This window comes from Rhinoraja longicauda, chromosome 9 (assembly GCF_053455715.1).
Source record: "Rhinoraja longicauda isolate Sanriku21f chromosome 9, sRhiLon1.1, whole genome shotgun sequence".
NCBI lineage: Eukaryota > Metazoa > Chordata > Chondrichthyes > Rajiformes > Arhynchobatidae > Rhinoraja > Rhinoraja longicauda.
Genome location: NC_135961.1, coordinates 67,599,410 through 67,618,904, shown reverse-complemented (window position 1 = coordinate 67,618,904; position 19,495 = coordinate 67,599,410). Strand labels below are relative to the sequence as shown.

Sequence of the window (19,495 nt, the reverse complement as noted above, 5' to 3'; positions counted from 1 at the left end):
AGAGGCAGGAAACATGTTCCCAATGTTGGGAGAGTCCAGAACCAGAGGCCACAGATTAAGAATAAGGGGTAGGCCATTTAGAATGGAGATGAGGAAAGACTTTTTCAGTCAGAGTTGTAAATCTGTGGAATTCACTGCCTTAGAAGGCAGTGGAGGCCAATTCTCTGAATGCATTCAAGAGAGAGCTAGATAGAGCTCTTAAGGATAGCGGAGTCAGGGGGTATGGGGAGAAGGCAGGAACGGGGTACTGATTGAGAATGATCGGCCATGATCACATTGAATGGTGGTGCTGGCTCGAAGGGCAGAATGGCCTACTCCTGCACCTATTGTCAATTGTTTTTTGCAGTCTCTCTCTTTTCACTGTCTTGTAAAATTTGTACAATTTATGTACAACTTATAATTTGTTTTTGTGTGTTGTCAGAGTCCGTGTGCCTCGGATGTATAGCAAGCAAGATTTTCATTGCACCCAGTACATATATGACAGCTAACATTGCTTGATAGAAACATAGAAAACAGGTGCAGGAGTAGGCCATTCGGCCCTTCGAGCCTGCACCACCATTCAATATGATCATGGCTGATCATCCAACTCAGTATCCCGTACCTGCCTTCTCTCCATACCCCCTGATCCCTTTAGCCACAAGGGCTAACTCCCTCTTAAATATAGCCAATGAACTGGCCTCAACTACCTTCTGTGGCAGAGAATTCCACAGATTCACCACTCTCTGTGTGAAAAAAAACTTTCTCATCTCGGTCCTAAGAGACTTCCCCTTATCCTTAAACTGTGACCCCTTGTTCTGGACTTCCCCAACATCAGGAACAATCTTCCTGCATCTAGCCTGTCCAACCCCTTAAGAATTTTGTAAGTTTCTATAAGATCCCCCCTCAATCTTCTGTTTGTTATATCTCAGATAAAAGGCCACAAGTATACAGGAATGAAGGTCAGTCAGCTCACATTGCTCGTCCACCAGAAAAAGCTTGGAACTTATCCTAATTTGAAGTAATCTTATTCGAAATTAGAGTACCTTAATAGCATCAGGTGTGCCACGAACAAATAATTCTTGCAGGAGTTAACTCATCTCCTGAGATTCACCTATTTTCGAAGAGTACAGGGAATTAATTCCCCAAGTCCCCACTCCAGCCATTTGCTTTATCTACCCCACCCCTCTCCCAAAGGAAACACCAATTTGACTTTCACACGTATTTTTGTCAACAAATAAATCCATTGGAGCCACAATGTACTTCAAATTTCTGAAAGCATTAAATAAACTGTAGGTTACATCCGGCTCTACGCATTGCAATAATTTCAAAAATCAGAATAATCTTGGGTATCATTCTACCGCAGCTCATTTTTCTAAAATACTGATTCAAATTAATTTCAGTTATTTCGCTATAAATACAATGCTTTTAAGCAATTCAACACCTCACAATCAAAACATGAAATTCCAAACAGACAAATAATAAAATTGCTGACTTTGCTATTTACAACACAGAAATATCAAAATAAAGGTTCAATTAAAAATAAATGGTGTGCATATACTACAGACGTTACATCGTTCATAGTTTGAAGCGATATTCCAAATACAGGTTTACATTTCTGAAGAAGTCAGCTTCTGGCAAACAGTCTCTACCTGAAATGCCAAATTTTCTGCAAAGATTGCTTCATTGAATGCAACATTTTCAGTGTTTCAAGATTTTCAACAGCTACAGAATTTTCTCTTCACAACAAAAGCAACTTCAGATCAGTTGTCTTTATTCGAGCCCACGTAAACAAAAGATTAGGTCACCACTCCATCTAATTGCTAAGACTTTAAAGTAGAAAATGGTGTGTGTATTATTTTTTTACTAAAATTGCAGCCAAACAATGGTCCCCTCCATTTTGGTCAATACAGAAAGGCATACGTTAATATTTATTTACTACTTTCATTTAGTACAGAAGGTAATTTAAGTGGCTCAGCAAATCAAAAATTATAAATAAATGCCTCTTAACAAATTAAAATGATTAATCAGGAAAATTTAGGAGTGGAGAAATGGATGTGGGGGCAATCTGGTGGTGGGGAGGATTAGGTGTGGGGAAGGTGATGGATCTGGTGGGGGGGAGGAAGATATCGGGGAGAGGGGATGCAGATGTGATGGGTGGGGGAAGATCTGGGGAGAGGGGATGCAGATGTAGGGGGGAAGGCAGACGTGGGGGTGGGGGGAAAAGGATCTGGGGAGGAGAGGGGTAGGTAGGGGAGGCAGGGAGGGAAGGGATCTGGGGAGGAGAGGGGTAGGTTTGGGGAGACAGATGTGGCGAGAGGGAGGGTTCGGCTGGGGGAGGAGAGGAGAGGGATATGGTGGTGGGAGATGGCGTGGGGAGGGTGAAGGGATAGGTAGGGGAGGCAGATGTGAAGGGGAGAGGAGGGATGGGGAGGAGAATACTCGGGGAGGGGGTGCAGATATGGAGACAGATATTGGGGGAGGGGAGAGGGATCTGGGAGAGAGGGGGGGAAGACAGATATTGGGAGAGGGACCTGCGGGGGAGGGATGTGGGAGAGATGGAAGAAGGATCTGGGGGAGGGAAGACAGATGTGTGGTGTGGGAGGGAAGACAGATGTGTGGTGTGGGGGGGAAGACATATGTTTGCTGGTGTGGGGGGGACAGATGTGTGCTGGTGGGGGGACAGATGTGTGCTGGTGGGGGGAGACAGATTTGTGCTGGTGTGGTGGGGAAGGTAGATGTGTGCTGGTGTGGTGGGGAAGGCAGATGTGTGATGGTGTGGGGGGAAGACGGATGTGTTTGGTTGCGTGGGGAAGACAGATGTGTGATGTGGGGGGAAGACAGATGTGTGATGGGTGGACAGATGTGTGATGTGTGTGGGGGGGAAACAGATGTGTGGTGGTGTGGGGGGGAAGACAGTGTGTGCTGGTGTGGGGGGGACAGATGTGTGATGGTGTGGGGGGGAAGACAGTGTGTGCTGGTGTGGGGGGGACAGATGTGTGCTGGTGTGTGTGGGGGGGACAGATGTGTGCTGGTGTGGGGGAAGACAGATGTGTACTGGTGTTGGGGGGGGGGGGGGGGGGGAGCAGCGTGCGGGCGGGGCTGCCCTGCGGCGAGGCCGCTCCACACACTGCGGCGCTGCCATGATGGTTGCCTCCCTCCCTCCCTCCCCAACCCCGCCGCTCACCATGATGCCGGCCGCCGACGTCCGTCCGCTTCCAGATAATTCGATCAACTGTCACCGCCGCTGTGAGTCGGGGGGGGGGGGGGGGGGGGGGGAAGAGGGAGGGGGAAGGGGGGTGGTTTTGTCTCCTCTTCTCTCCGCTCCTCTCCCGCCCGCCCGCTGCGGCCGGGTGTGGGGGCGGGGGCGGGTGTGGGTGAGCGGGAGGCCGAGGCCGCGGGAGCGCCGCTGCGGTGGTAGTGGCGGTGAGGAGAGGGTGAGCCGCGGACGGTGTCGGAGCTCGGGGGGGGAGGTTGTGGTGGAGCCGGTGTCTGGGGCCGCTGTGAGCCGGGGGAGGGGGGAAAGGGGTCTGTCGGGCTGTCTCTTCTCTCCTTCTTCTTCTTCTCCACCGCCGCCGCCGCCTCAGCTCCGCACGACCCGACGTCAGCGCGTACCTGCGCCTCCTCTCCCCGACGTCAGCGCGTACGTGCGGCTCCTCGGCTCAACGTCAGCGCGTACCTGCGCCTCCTCTCCCCGACGTCAGCGCGTACGTGCGGCTCCTCGGCTCAACGTCAGCGCGTACCTGCGCCTCCTCTCCCCGACGTCAGCGCGTACGTGCGCCTCCTCGGCCCGACGTCAGCGCGTTCGTGCGGAACCTCACCCCGACGTCAGCGCGTACCTGCGCCTCCTCTCCCCGACGTCAGCGCCTTCCTTTCTCAATTTTTCCTCCCTCCCTCACTCCACTCTTCCCTCCCTCACTCCTCCCTCCCTCAATCCCTCCCTCCCTCACTCCTCCCTCCCTCACTCCTCCCTCCCTCACTCCTCCCTCCCTCACTCCTCCCTCCCTCACTCCACTCTTCCCTCCCTCACTCCTCCCTCCCTCAATCCCTCACTCCCTCACTCCTCCCTCCCTCACTCCTCCCTCCCTCACTCCTCCCTCCCTCACTCCTCCCTCCCTCACTCCTCCCTCCCTCACTCCCTCACTCCTCCCTCCCTCACTCCTCCCTCCCTCACTCCTCCCTCCCTCACTCCTCCCTCCCTCACTCACTCCTCCCTCACTCCTCCCTCACTAACTCCTCCCTCACTCCTCCCTCACTCACTCCTCCCTCACTCACTCACTCCTCCCTCACTCACTCCTCCCTCACTCCTCCCTCCCTCACTCCTCCCTCCCTCACTCCTCCCTCCCTCACTCACTCCTCCCTCACTCCTCCCTCACTCCTCCCTCCCTCACTCCTCCCTCCCTCACTCACTCCTCCCTCCCTCACTCACTCCTCCCTCACTCCTCCCTCACTCCTCCCTCACTCACTCACTCCTCCCTCCCTCACTCACTCCTCCCTCACTCACTCCTCCCTCCCTCACTCACTCCTCCCTCACTCCTCCCTCACTCACTCACTCCTCCCTCCCTCACTCCTCCCTCACTCACTCACTCCTCCCTCCCTCACTCCTCCCTCCCTCACTCACTCCTCCCTCACTCCTCCCTCACTCCTCCCTCACTCACTCACCCCTCCCTCCCTCACTCACTCACTCCTCCCTCACCCCTCCCTCCCTTAGGAAGGCACTCCCCCTCTCCCTCCCTCCTTATTCCCTCTCCCCTCATCCCTCTTTTGCCTTTCCCTTTCTCTTTCCCTCCTTTCTTCTTTCTCCCTTCTCTCCTCCCTCACTCTTTCTCTACCTCCCTCCCCCTCTTCCTCCCTTCTCTCCTCCCTCACTCTTTCTCTACCTCCCTCCCCCTCTTCCTCCCTTCTCTCCTTCCTCACTCTTTCTCTATCTCCCTCCCTCCCCCTCTAATCCCCTGTCCCTTCTGTCTCCCCTCACTAAGGCTTCACTCCTCCTTCCTCCCTCTTCACTTCCTCTCTCTTGTCTCCTCACCCTTTCCATTCCTCTCTCCTGTCCTCTCTCCCTCACCCCCCTTCCTCCTTCTTCCCCTCCTCCCTCCCACCCGTGAAGTCTGAAGAAGAGTCCCAACCAGAAACATCAGTCCATTCCCACCACAGGTGCTGCCTGACCTGCTGAGATCCAGCATCTGCAGTCTCTCGCGTCTCCTTGAAGAGACACCATCTCTTGACTTAGTAAGACGTGTTGTGTCTTCATCAACATTGAATCTAAATCTACATTGCGAGAGGATTTGAGTTTAGGAGCAAGGAGGTCCTACTGCAGTTGTACAGGGCCCTGGTGAGACCGCACCTGGAGTATTGTGCGCAGTTTTGGTCTCCTAATTTGAGGAAGGACATTATTGCAATTGAGGGAGTGCAGCGTAGGTTAACCAGGGTAATCCCCGAGATGGCGGGGCTGACATATGATGAAAGAATGGGTTGACTGGGCTTACATTCACTGGAATTTAGAAGGATGAGAGGGGATCTTATTGAAACGTCTAAAATTCTTAAGGGATTGGACAGGCCAGATGCGGGAAAATGTTCCCGATGTTGGGGGAGTCCAGAACCAGGGGTCACAGTTTAAGAATAAGGGGTTGGCCATTTAGGACTGAGATGAGAAAAAACTTTTTTACCCAGAGAGATGTGAATCTGGAATTCTCTGCCACAGAAGGCAGTGGAGGTCAATTCACTGGATGTTTTCAAGAGAGAGTTAGATTTAGCTGTTAGGGCTAACGGCATCAAGGGATATGGGGAGAAAGCAGGAACGGGATACTGATTTTGGATGATCAGCCATGATCATATTGGCTCCAAGTCCGAATGGCCTACCTCTGCACCGATTGTCTATGTTTCTACTGCTGTATCCTACCTAATACTGGGCAAACTTCTTCAAAGTAGATTTGTCCTGGTCATTCCTTGCTTCCAGTACCCAACCCCCCACCCCCTTCCCCCTCACTACAATCAGTCTGAAGAAGGGTCCTGACCCGAAACGTCACCTATCCATGTCCTTCTGACCCGCTGAGTTACTCCAGCACTCTGTGTCTATCTTAGATATTTCGTGAATCTTGGTCGGCGTTGAGGAGTTGGGCCAAAGGGCCTGTTTAATGCCCTTTGGCCTCATTGGGAAACCCATTTGTTGCACGGTGCAACAGCTTGCTACCACTTCTCAAGGACAAGCAGGGGTCATTTAAAAAGCTATCTTACTTGCGTTAGATGAGAATAGGTATGGCATGTTCTTAGGATTTCTGCTACTTTAACAGGTGTGAGGAAACACAACTGAGGAAACACAATCTGCCACAGGCAATGATGGTCCAATTCTATACTGCTATCATTGAGTCCGTCCTCACCTTCTCCATCTGATGTGGTTTGGCTCAGCCACCAAGCACGACATCCGAAGGCTGCAACTGATCGTTCGCACAGCTGAGAAGGTTGTTGGCTGCAACCTTCCCCCCATTGACGAACTGTACACTGCAAGGGCCAGGAAGCGAGTGGGCAAGACAATCTCTGACCCCTCTCACCCTAGCCACAAACTCTTTGAAGCACTTCTCTCTGGAAGGAGACTCCGGACTGTCAAAGCAGCCACAGCCAGACATAAAAACAGCTATTTTCCCCACGAGTGACAGTTCTACTCAATAACCAAAGTCTGTAGTCTCTTTTTTGCTCTGGTTTATATTCACCCACATGTTTTGACTGTAATGTTGTATCCTTATTGTTTTGATGTGGTTATGCTTTATTCTTAATTGTTAACTGTATGTTTGTGTTGTCATTTGTGAGCGGAGCACCAAGGCACATTCCTTGCATGTGCACATACTTGGCCAATAAACTTATTCATTCATTCATTCATTCATTCATTCATTCATTCATTCATTTATTCATTCAGGTCACGGTGGTGCAGCGGTAGAGTTGCTGCCTTACAGCGAATGCAGTGCCAGAGACCCGGGTTCAATCCCGACTACGGGCGCTGTCTGTACGGAGTTTGTACGTTCTCCCCGTGACCTGGGTGAGTTTTCTCCGACACCTTTGGTTTTCTTCCACACTCCAAAAGCGTATAGGTTTGTAGGTTAATTAGCTTGGTAAATGTAAAAATTGTCCCTAGTGTGTGTAGGATAGTGTTAATGTGCGGGGATCGCTGGGCGGTGCGGACCCGGTGGGCCGAAGAGCTTGTTTCCGCGCTGTATCTCCAAATGTAAACATGTAAGATATAAATTGAGGTAAAAGAACCTTTTCAAAATTTTTTTTAAAAAAAAATTGTTCAACTTACTGTAAAACCAAACAGCTTCAAAATCTCACACCAAGCCACGTGCTTCTTGCATGGTTGGACTTTAAAGAAATTATTGATTTGATTTTTTAGATGCAGCATGGAAACAGGCTCTTTAGCCCATTGAATCCACGCCGACCATCGATTACCTGTTCACACCAGTTCTATGATATCTAACTTTCTCATCCACTCCCTGCACACGAGGGGCATTTCACAGACGCACATTAACCAACAAGCCCGCACGTCTTTGGGATGTGGGCGGAAACCGGAGCACCCAAAGGAGACCTATGCGGTGACGCAGGGAGAACGTGCAAACTCCACAGGTCGGGATCGAACCTGGGTCACTGCCGCTGTGACCGAGGCAGCAGTTCTTGCAGCTTCTCCACTGTGCCGCCCGTCTCTTGACTCTTGATCTTTGCTATTTTCTGTGTTTGTTCTATGGGATATTCTCTAAAAAATGTCGATCCACAAGCATATTTAGTGAGAATATAAATGCTGTGATTAATTTTTTTAATTAATTGTGGTATAGAATTTTCATTTCTAAATGTGTGTATCTTCACCTGCACGTACAGTGTTTTCCACCTTCTATCAGTAGCGCCCTGCTCCTCCACGGACGGGCGGCACCGTGGCGCAGCGGTAGAGTTGCTGCCTTAAAGCGAATGCAGCGCCGGAGACTCAGGTTCGATCCTGACTACGGGCGCCATCTGTACGGAGTTTGTACGTTCTCCCTGTGACCTGCGTGGGTTTTCTCCGAGATCTTCGGTTTCCTCCCACACTCCAAAGACGTCCAGGTGTGTAGGTTAATTGACTGGGTAAATGTAAACATTGTCCCTAGTGTTTGTAGGATAGTGTTAGTGTGTGGGGATCGCTGGGCGGCGCGGACTCGGTGGGCCGAAGGGCCTGTTTCTGCGCTGTATCTCTAAAAAAAAAATCTTTAAAAATCTAAAAAAATAGCTGGGATTGAGTGTAAGATCTCTCTGTCATTAACAGGTGCTGTGGCTGCTCTCGAGGGTCTACCCCGCTCACATCATCCTTCCTGGTGTTGCAACACCTACGCTTGTAAACAACCTTGTCTGAGGTTGTGACATTTTACTAGTCTTAGAAATAGTGCAAAAATGCAGCAATTTAATGGGTCCCAAAGGTACTTTATTGTCACAGGTACCATGGTACAGTAAAATATATCTTTTCATACAGTTCAGTACGTATTACTAAACATAAGCATGTTTTTGATACAGTACAGTACAGGTTAGTTTATTTTAGAGATAGGAAACAGGCCCTTCGACCCAAATTTGGTCTCCAAATTTGAGGAAGGATATTCTTGCTATTGAGGGCGTGCAGCATAGGTTTACTAGGTTAATTCCCGGAATGGCTGGACTGTCATATGTTGAAAGACTGGAGCGACTAGGCTTGTATACACTGGAATTTAGAAGGATGAGAGGAGATCTTATCGAAACGTATAAGATTATTAAGGGGTTGGACATGTTAGAGGCAGGAAACATGTTCCCAATGTTGGGGGAGTCCAGAACAAGGGGCCACAGTTTAAGAATAAGGGGTAGGCCATTTAGAACTGAGATGAGGAAAACCTTTTTCAGTCAGAGAGTTGTGAATCTGTGGAATTCTCTGCCTCAGAAGGCAGTGGAGGCCAATTCTCTGAATGCATTCAAGAGAGAGCTAGATAGGACTCTTAAGGATAGCAGAGTCAGGGGGTATGGGGAGAAGGCAGGAACGGGGTACTGATTGAGAATGATCAGCCATGATCACATTGAATGGCAGTGCTAGCTCGAAGGGCCGAATATCCTCCTCCTGCACCGATTGTCTATTGTCTAACTGTTTCTTAAATGTTGGGATAGTCCCTGCCTCAACTACCTCCTCTGGCAGCTTGGTCTATATACCCACCACCCTTTTGTGTGAAAAAGCTACCTCAGATTCCTATTAAATCTTTTCCTCTTCACCTTAAACCTATGTCCTCCGGTCCTCGATTCCCCTAAGCTGGGCAAGAGATTCTCTGCATTTACCCGATCTATTCCTCTCACGATTTTATGATCACCCCTCATCCTCCTGCGCTTCAAGGAATAGAGTCCCATCCTACTCCACCTCTCCCTATTGTTCAGACCCTCTAGCCCTGGCAACATCCTCGTAAATGTTCTCCGTGCCCTTGTGTAGGAAGGAACTGCAGATGCTGGTTTAAAACCGAAGAAAGACACAAAAATCTGTAGCAGCTATGCAGGACGGGCAGCATCTATGGAGAAAAGGAATGGGTGATGTTTCGGGTCGAGACCCTTCTTCAGAAACGTCACACATTTTCTCTCCAGAGATGCTGCTGCCTGTCCCGCTGAGTTACACAGAGCTTTTTTGGTGTCTATTCTCTGTGCTCTTCCAGCTTGACAACATCTTTCCTGTAACAAGGTGGCCTAAACTCAACACAGTACTCAGTTATTTGTTCGGGGTTGATCAGTTTGTCAGCTATTTGTGGAGACATAGAAACATAGAAAATAGGTGCAGGAGTAGGCCATTCGGCCCTTCGAGCCTGCACCGCCATTCAATATGATCATGGCTGATCATCCAACTCAGTATCCTGTACCTGCCTTCTCTCCATACCCCCTGATCCCTTTAGCCACAAGGGCCACATCTAATTCCCTCTAAAATATAGTCAATGAACTGGCCTCAACTACCTTCTGTGGCAGAGAATTCCACAGATTCACCACTCTCCGTGTGAAAAAAAACGTTCTCATCTCGGTCCTAAAAGACTTCCCCCTTATCCTTAAACTGTGACCCCTTGTTCTGGACTTCCCCAACATCGGGAACAATCTTCCTGCATCTAGCCTGTCCAACCCCTTAAGAATTTTGTAAGTTTCTATAAGATCCCCCCTCAATCTTCTAAATTCCAGCGAGTACAAGCCGAGTCTATCCAGTCTTTCTTCATATGAAAGTCCTGCCATCCCAGGAATCCTGCCATGTGGCCCTTGTGGCTAAAGGGATCAGGGGGTATGGAGAGAAGGCAGATACAGGTTACTGAGCTGGATGATCAGCCATGATCATATTGAATGGCGCTGCAGGCTCAAAGGGCCGAATGGCCTACTCCTGCACCTATTTTCTATGTTTTCTATTTAATCAATCTGGTGAACCTTCTCTGTACTCCCTCTATGGCAAGAATGTCTTTCCTCAGATTAGGAGACCAAAACTGTACGCAATACTCCAGGTGTGGTCTCACCAATGCCCTGTACAACTGCAGCAGAACCTCCCTGCTCCTATACTCAAATCCCCTCGCTATGAATGCTAACATACCATTCGCTTTCTTCACTACCTGCTGCACCTGCATGCCTACTTTCAATAACTGGTGTACCATGACATTGGATCTATTGGTCTCTAAAATCACGATTTTCCATTCCAAGTTGAAATTCACAGATTTCAAACGAAAGGAAAGTGGGATGACTGGATTTATTATTCTGGTAATAGCAAGGGATGGATGGTGTTATTTTTCATCTCGAGCTGAGAGCTCTCAATTCACTTCAGCTGCATGTGAGTATTTCCAACCAGAGTGGGGCACAATTATTCAGAATCCTCACGTACGGAGGTGGTTTAATGTAGATTATGTAACGTATGATAATGCATGACACCTTTTAGTTTAGGTTATTGCACTGTGTATCGAGGTACAATGAAAAGCTTTTGCTGCGTGCTCGCCTGTCAGCGGTAGGACTATACACCTCTTCGGATGGTTCACCTTGTCGTGGTGAAGAGGCTTGCGTGCCACCATGATTCCGAGAGCGATGCTGTGGGAAGCACTGGCTTCTGGGAGGGCCACCCATGGCGGTAAGGTCGAGGGTGGGGGTCCAGATTAAGAACGATCCAACCTACAAGACCTGAACGGAGGACCAGGCGGACAAAGTTATCTTGAACTCAACGGCTGTGAGGGCGGATGAAGGCTGCAGCAGATCGATCAGCTCCGATCGTCTTGGTTCCCTTACCAATGGAATGGGTTGATTGGTTTGTGAAGGACCGTGTGCTTCTTGGAGTGCCACACCAGGTACACATTAAACACACACGCACAGGCGTCTTCGTTCTTCGGAACGCAGAACACCATCCTCGACCTCGAGGGATCGCCACGACGAGGACTAAACATGATTACAATCGACCTGGCCACAATGTACAATAGACAATAGACAATAGGTGCAGGAGTAGGCCATTCGGCCCTTCGAGCCAGCACCGCCATTCAATGTGATCATGGCTGATCATTCTCCATCAGTACCCCGTTCCTGCCTTCTCCCCATACCCCCTAACTCCGCTATCCTTAACAGTTCAACAGTTCAACAGAGCTTTATTTGTCATTCGGTACCAAGGTACCGAACGAAACTACATAGCAGTCACACACAAAAAAGAACACAAGACACATGACCCCAACACAAATGTCCATCACAGTGACTCCAAACACCCCCTCACTGTGATGGAGGCAACAAAACTATCTAGCTCTCTCTTGAATACATTCAGAGAATTGGCCTCCACTGCCTTCTGAGGCAGAGAATTCCACAGATTCACAACTCTCTGACTGAAAAAGTTTTTCCTCATCCTCGTCCTAAATGGCCTACCCCTTATTCTTAAACTGTGGCCCCTTGTTCTGGACTCCCCCAACATTGGGAACATGTTTCCTGCCTCTAACGTGTCCAACCCCTTAATAATCTTATACGTTTCGATAAGATCCCCTCTCATCCTTCTAAATTCCAGTGTATACAAGCCTAGTCGCTCCAGTCTTTTAACGTATGACAGTCCCGCCATTCCAGGAATTAACCTAGTAAACCTACGCTGCATGCCCTCAATAGCAAGAATATCCTTCCTCAAATTTGGAGACCAAAACTGCACAGGGTACTCCAGGTGCAGTTTCACTAGGGCCCTGTACAACTGCAGAAGGACCTCTTTGCTCCTATACTCAACTCCTCTTGTTATGAAGGCGAACATTCCATTGGCTTTCTTCACTGTACAATACATGATCAAGGGAATAACATTCAGTGCAAGATAAAGTCCGGTATAGTCCGATTGAAGATAGTCCGAGGGTCTCCTATGATGTAGACAGTAGTTCAGCACTGCTCTCTGGTTGTGGTAGGATTGTTCAGTTTCCTGACAACAGCTGGGAAGAAACTGTCCCTGAATCTGGGGGTGTGCGTTTTCACACTTCTGTATCTCTTGCCCGATGGGAGAGGGGAGAAGAGGGAGTGGCCGGGGTGAGACTGGTCCTTGATTATGCTGCTGGCCTTGCCGAGGCAGCTTGAGGTGTAGATGGAGTCGATGGAAAGGAGGATGGTTTGTGTGATGGTCTGGGCTGCGTCCACAATTCTCTGCATTTTCTTGCGGTCTTGGGTGGAGCTGTTCCCAAACCGAGCTGTGATGTATCCCAATAAAACGCTTTCTACGGCGTGTGTGGAAACGCTATCAATTATAGATTGACTGAATCATTTATTTGCTCTTGGGCAGCTTACTACCCAACTATATTCACATCGTATTCTCTAATTTAAGTAATACCACCTTGATCCCTTCCATCCATATCACTCCCTCTGGCTTTACACTTCATGCCTCCGATCCTTTGAGACTTTAGAACTAGAGTGCAGAAACAGGTCCTTCGGCCCACTAAGTCCGCGCTGACCAGCGGTCATCCCACACGCTAGTTCTATGTTACTCACTAGTTCTATGCTATGCCAATTAACCTACAAACCTGTAGGAAAGAACTGCAGATGCTGGTTTAAATCGAAGGTAGACACAAAATGCTGGAGTAACTCAGCGGGTCAGGCAGCATCTCTGGAGAGAAGGAATGGGTGACGTTTCGGGTCGAGACTCTTCTTCAGACGGATGTCAGGGGAGGGGGCGGGACAAAGATAGGATGTAGTCGGAGACAGGAAGACCGGTGGGAGAACTGGGAAGGGGAAGGGGATAGAGAGGAAAAGCAAGGGCTATCTGAAGTTAGAGAAGTCAATGTTCATACTGCTGGGGTGTAAATTCTCTAACTTCTACTTCTCTAATTTCAGATAGCCCTTGCTGTCCCTCTCTATCCCCTCCCCCTTCCCAGTTCTCCCACTGGTCTTCCTGTCTCCGACTACATCCTATTATTGTCCCGCCTCCTCCCCTGACATCAGTCTGAAGAAGGGTCTCGACCCGAAACGTCACCCATTCCTTCTCTCCAGAGATGCTGCCTGACCCGCTGAGTTACTCCAGCATTTTGCGTCAACCTACAAACCTGTACGTGTTTGGAGTGTGGGAGGAAACATGAGCACCCAGAGAAAACCCACGCAGTCACAGTGAGAATGTACAAACTCTGTACAGGTAGCACCCTTGGTCAGGATGGAACCCGGGTTCCTGGTGCTGTCAGGCAGCAACTCTACCATTGCTCCACCATGCCACCCCTCTCCTGCATTACTGTATCGTCTCCTCTCCTTATCTGACACCCTTTTGTCACCCCTTGCCTTTGTCACCAGCTCCACCCATCTGCCAATCACCCCCCCCCCCACCACCACCTGTATCCACCTATCACTTCCCAATCTATGTCCGACCTGAAAAATCATTGGTCAATTTCCCTCCACTGATGCTGCTTGACTCGCTGAGTTCCTCCAGCATTTTGTATTTTTTACTCAAGACTCCAACATCTGCAGTTCCTTGTGTCTCCACGCTTCTCAGTAACTGCTCAACCCATCCTCTTCCCAACATTCCTTTTATTGACGGGTCTGTCGTACAAATGCACTCTTTTGCCTCTTTAATTTATACTTCTCCATTAAATCACCACGCTAAATTTATCGCTCGCTCATAAATTGCAAGTTTTATTGATGTTGAGTTGCTCCGTCTTTAATTAAAGTAGTAACTCTCTGACAGCGGACGTTAGACTAGTTTAGTTTAGAGATACAGAGTAGAAACAGGCCCTTCGGCCCATTGAATCCGTGCTCACCAGTGATCACCCGTACACTAATTCTATCCAACACACACCAGGAACAATTTACAGAGCCCATTCAGTAGTTTAGAGATACTGCTTGAAACAGGCACTTCACTCAAGTCCATGCCAACCAGCGATCCCCGCACACTAACACTATCCTACACGCACTAGGGACAAGTTACAATCATACCAAGCCAATTAACCTGCAAACATGTACGTCTTTGGAGTGCGGGTGGAAATCAGAGCAACTGGAGAAACTCCGTTGCAAACTCCGTAAAGACAGCACCCGTAGTCAGGATGGAACCCGGGTCTCTGGCGCTGTGAGGCAGCAACTCTACCGCTGCGCCACCGCGCCGCCTAAGTAATTGCCCAACTTTTTTAAAACCGTAGTACCGTGAACAATTTTGTGATCCAATAGAACGATTTCTAGAGAACTTTAGTATAAGAAAATAACTGCAGATGCTGGTACAAATCGAAGGTATTTATTCACAACATGCTGGAGTAACTCAGCAGGTCAGGCAGCATCTCAGGAGAGAAGGAATGGGTGACGTTTCAGGTCGAGACACTTCTTCAGATTGATGTCAGGGGGGCGGGTCAAAAGGAAGGATATAGGTGGAGACAGGAAGATAGAGGGAGATCTGGGAAGGGGGAGGGGAAGAGAGGGACAGAGGAACTACCTAAGAACTTTGATATCTAGATATCTAGAGAACTTTGGTTCATGGTTTAGGTTTTGTGCTTTGTTCACGTTTACTTCTTTTAAAGCCCTAAGATGTGAATATACTATATGGAGGGCCAGCACTGCTTTGGACCAGTAGGTTCAGCATTACTGCTGTTTTACTTACGTGAGTTTTGGTGAGTGTCAGACCCTGATATTTATTATTAGATTGCTCAGGATATTCAGTGTGCTATTAGAAACATAGAAAATAGGTGCAGGAGGAGGCCATTTGGCCCTTCAAGCCAGCACCGCCATTCACTGTGATCATGGCTGATCATCCACAATCAGTAACCCATGCCTGCCTTCTCCCCAAATCCCTTGATTCCACTAGCCCCTAGAGCTCTATCTAACTCTCTTTTAAATTCATCCAGTGAATTGGTCTCCACTGCCCTCTGTGGCAGAGAATTCCACAAATTCACAACTCTCTGGGTGAAAACGTTTTTTCTCATCTCAGTTCTAAATGGCCTCCCCTTTATTCTTAGACTGTGTGGCCCCTGGTTCTGGACTCCCCCAACACTGGGAACATTTTACCTGCATCTACCTTGTCCAGTCCTTTGTACGTCTCTATAAGATCTCCTCTCATCCTCCTAAACTCCAGTGCATACAAGCTCAGTCTGTACGGAGTTTGTACGTTCTCCCCGTGACCTGCGTGGGTTTTCTCCGAGATCCTCGGTTTCCTCCCACACTCCAAAAACGTACAGGTTTATAGGTTAATTGGCTTGATAAATGTAGAAATTGTCCCCAGTGGGTGTAAGAGAGTGTTAGTGTGCGGGGATCGATGGTCGGCGCGGACCTGCTGGGCCGAAGGGCCTGTTTCCGCGCTGTATCTCTAAATAACAAAAAACAAAACAAAAAAAACAGTCTTTCCATTCTCCTGTTTCATAACATGTATTTATGCAGGGGTTGTGGAGACTTTGAAGAGGGCGCAGAAGAGCTCGACCAGAAAGCTGCCTGGATTAGAATCATACAGTCATAGACTCACACAGCATGGAAACCGGCCTTTTGGCCCAACTTTCCCATGCTGACAAAGATGCTCCATCTACATACACTGGTCCCACCTGCCTGTGTTTGGCCCATATCCCTCTGAACCGTTCCCCTCAATGTACCTGTCCAAATGTCTATTAAATGTTGTTTTAGTACCTGCCTCATCTACTTCCTCTGGCAGCTCGTTCCATACACCCACCGCCTTCTGTGTGAAAAAGTTGCCTCTCAGGTTACTGTTAAATCTTTCCCCTCTCAGGAGGCCAATTCACTGGATGAATTTAAAAGAGAGTTCGGTAGAGCTCTAGGGGATAGTGGAATCAAGGGATATGGGGAGAAGGCAGGCACGGGTTACTGATTGTGGATGATCATCCATGATCACAATGAATGGCGGTGCTGGCTCGAAGGGCCGATTGGCCTCCTCCTGCACCTATTGTCTATTGAATGGCGGTGCTGGCCAGAAGCGCCAAATGGCCTCCTCCTGCACCTATTTTCCATGTTTCTATGTCCCTTGGGTATGATTCCCCCTAGTCTGGGTAAAAGACAAGGCTACAAGGAGAGGATGGACACACTTTGACTGATTTCTCGGGAACGCTGGGAGTTGAGGGGAGCCCTGATTGGAGTTTCCAAAATGATCATCATCATCGGCGGTCACTGCAAGCGAGTGTGAATGTCCTCTCCATAGGGTCGGACGCCTGTGCGTGACTTTGTTTAACGTGGGGAGACTGGTGCACAGACAGCCACCACACGGTCCTTGACAGATCTGCGTCAGGATCCAGTGGTGTGGAGTCCAAGACGACCGGGGACCCGTTTCTGCCGCAGCCTTCATCCATCCGCCTTCCCAGCCGTTGTGACGCTCCACTAAAGTCAGCCGTCACCCTCCCTCCGCCTGTTCCACCGTTGGGGTCTTGGTTGGATCGCTCTTTGTCAGGGACCTCCCCCTCGACCTTACCGCCATGGGTGACCCTACCAGGAGCATAGCTCCAGACGGCATCGCTCTCAGGATCTCAGGACCACACGAGATTCTCCACCGTGACAAGGTGACAACCCACGGAGAAGGCGCAAAATATTCAGAGGCATAGATAAGGTAGACAGTCAGAGCCTTTCCACCGTAGTGGAAATGTTAAAGAACAGAGGGCATAGCTTCAAGGCGTGTGAGGCAAAGTTTAAAGGAGACTTGCGGGGCAGGTTTACGTCTGCACGGAGGCTGGTGGGTACCTTGATTGCTCTGCTAGGGGTGGTATGATAGTGCCATTTAAGAAGCTTTAGGATAGGTACATGGATATGCAGGGAATGGATCATGAGCAGATGAGATTAGTTTATCTTGGCATCATGATACTCCAGGTGTGGAGTATTGCGTACAGTTTTGGTCTCCTAATCTGAGGAAGGACATTCTTGCCATAGAGGGAGTACAGAGAAGGTTCACCAGATTGATTCCTGGGATGGCAGGACTTTCATAAGAAGAAAGACTGGATAGACTCGGCTTGTACTCGCTGGAATTTAGAAGATTGAGGGGGGATCTTATAGAAACTTACAAAATTCTTAAGGGGTTGGACAGGCTAGATGCAGGAAGATTGTTCCCGATGTTGGGGAAGTCCAGAACAAGGGGTCACAGTTTAAGGATAAGGGGAAAGTCTTTTAGGACCGAGATGAGAACTTTTTTTTTCACACGGAGAGTGGTGAATCTGTGGAATTCTCTGCCACAGAAGATAGTTGAGGCCAGTTCATTGGCTATATTTAAGAGGGAGTTAGATGTGGCCCTTGTGGCTAAAGCGATCAGGGGGTATGGAGAGAAGGCAGGTACGGGATACTGAGTTGGATGATCAGCCATGATCATATTGAATGGCGGTGCTGGCTCGAAGGGCCGAATGGCCTACTCCTGCACCTATTTTCTATGTTCGGCACAGACATTGTGGGCCGAAGGGCCTGTTCCTTTGCTGTGCTGTTCCATGTTCTATTTCTACGTTCAGAGTGCTTATTGATTGTTGTTTTATGTGCATTTTCAATATTATTTTAGTAGAGAGTGGACAGGTTGTTTAAAGTTCAGCCGAGCAATTGAGGGGATCTGATTAGAGCTCGAATGAAAGATGAGATTCAAGATCCAATTTAATTATCACATGTACCAATTAAGGTACAGTGAAATTTGAGTTACCATACAGCCATACTAAGTGAAAAGCAACAAGACACACAGCACGGCCCGCAGCAGAGATTTGCACCCAGCGTGTGCACACCCGTGCAGCATAGGTTTACTAGGTTAATTCACGGAATGGCGGGACTGTCCTATGTTGAAAGACTGGAGCGACTAGGCTTGGATACACTGGAATTTAGAAGGATGAGAGGAGATCTTATCAAAACATATAAGATTATTAAGGGGTTGGACACGTTAGAGGCAGGAAACATGTTCCCAATGTTGGGGGAGTCCAGAACAAGGAGCCACAGTTTAAGAATAAGGAGTAGGCCATTTAGAACTGAGATGAGGAAAAACTTTTTCAGTCAGAGAGTTGTGAATCTGTGGAATTCTCTGCCTCAGAAGGCAGTGGAGGCCAATTCTCTGAATGCATTCAAGAGAGAGCTAGATAGAGCTCTTAAGGATAGCGGAGTCAGGGGGTATGGGGAGAAGGCAGGAACGGGGTACTGATTGAGAATGATCAGCCATGATCACATTGAATGGCGGTGCTGGCTCGAAGGGCCGAATGCCCTCCTCCTGCACCTAGTGTCTATTGTCTATTGTCTAGTTTAACATCAACGTCCACCACAGCGGATTCCACATTCCTCACTGTGATGGAAGGTTATAAAGTTCAATTACCTTCCTCTTTGTTCACCCGCGGTCGGGCCTGTTGAACCGTCTGCAGTCGCTGCTGCCGACTGTACAAGCCCCAACGTCGGAATGATCGAAACTACCCGCGTCGGGACGGTTGACAAACTCCCCGCGGCACGGAGCTCCCGAGTCGGCCTCTTCTTACCAGAGACCGCGGGCTTCACGATGTTAAAGCCCACAGGCCCCGCGGTCGGAGCTCTCCGCAGTCGATCCTCAGCAAAGGATCGCGAACTCCGCGATGTTAAAGTCCGCGCCGGGCCGGTCTCCGGGGAAGGCCGCCAACTCCTCGACGTTAGGCCGCAGTGCGGACGGAGATACGACACGGAGAAAAATAACATCTCCGTCGAGGTAAGAGATTGAGAAAAAGTTCCCCCCAATCCCTCCCCCCCCCCACCCCCCAAATTAAACAAACCCAAGGAACACTAAAACATACTTTTATCACATACTTAAAATAACAAAAACAGAATAAAGGTCAATAGACAATAGGTGCAGGAATAGGCCATTCGGCCCTTCGAGCCAGCACCACCATTCAATGTGATCATGGCTGATCATTCTCAATCAGTACCCCGTTCCTGCCTTCTCCCCATACCCCCTGACTCCGCTATCCTTAAGAGCTCTATCTAGCTCTCTCTTGAATGCATTCAGAGAATTGGCCTCCACTGCCTTCTGTGGCAGAGAATTCCACAGATAGACACAACGGACAGACAGACCGTTGGCGAGGCAGCCATGAGGCGGAGGGCCCTGAGAACCTGATGATGTGGAAGAGAATTGTGAAGGGATGGTAAGGCCATGGTGAATATCGAAGAGCTC

At 49.1% G+C, this 19,495-nt stretch overlaps 1 protein-coding gene and 1 long non-coding RNA gene across 3 annotated transcripts in view; one reads left to right on the top strand and one right to left on the bottom strand.

The window, feature by feature from the left end:
• Positions 1-3,612, bottom strand: part of LOC144596833 (calcineurin subunit B type 1) — a 52,053-nt gene extending 48,441 nt beyond the window's left edge. For both annotated transcript variants that reach the window (XM_078405669.1, XM_078405670.1), the window contains exon 1: positions 3,164-3,612. In XM_078405669.1, the coding sequence (XP_078261795.1) occupies positions 3,164-3,166 (3 nt within the window). In that variant the 5' untranslated portion in view covers positions 3,167-3,612. The remainder of the gene's footprint in view (positions 1-3,163) is intronic.
• An 868-nt stretch (positions 3,613-4,480) lies between these two features.
• Positions 4,481-10,801, top strand: LOC144597039 (uncharacterized). The gene is made up of 3 exons (XR_013547687.1): positions 4,481-5,205; positions 6,887-7,006; positions 10,657-10,801. It is a non-coding gene; the product is annotated as an uncharacterized LOC144597039 (long non-coding RNA).
• Positions 10,802-19,495: the final 8,694 nt, after the last annotated feature.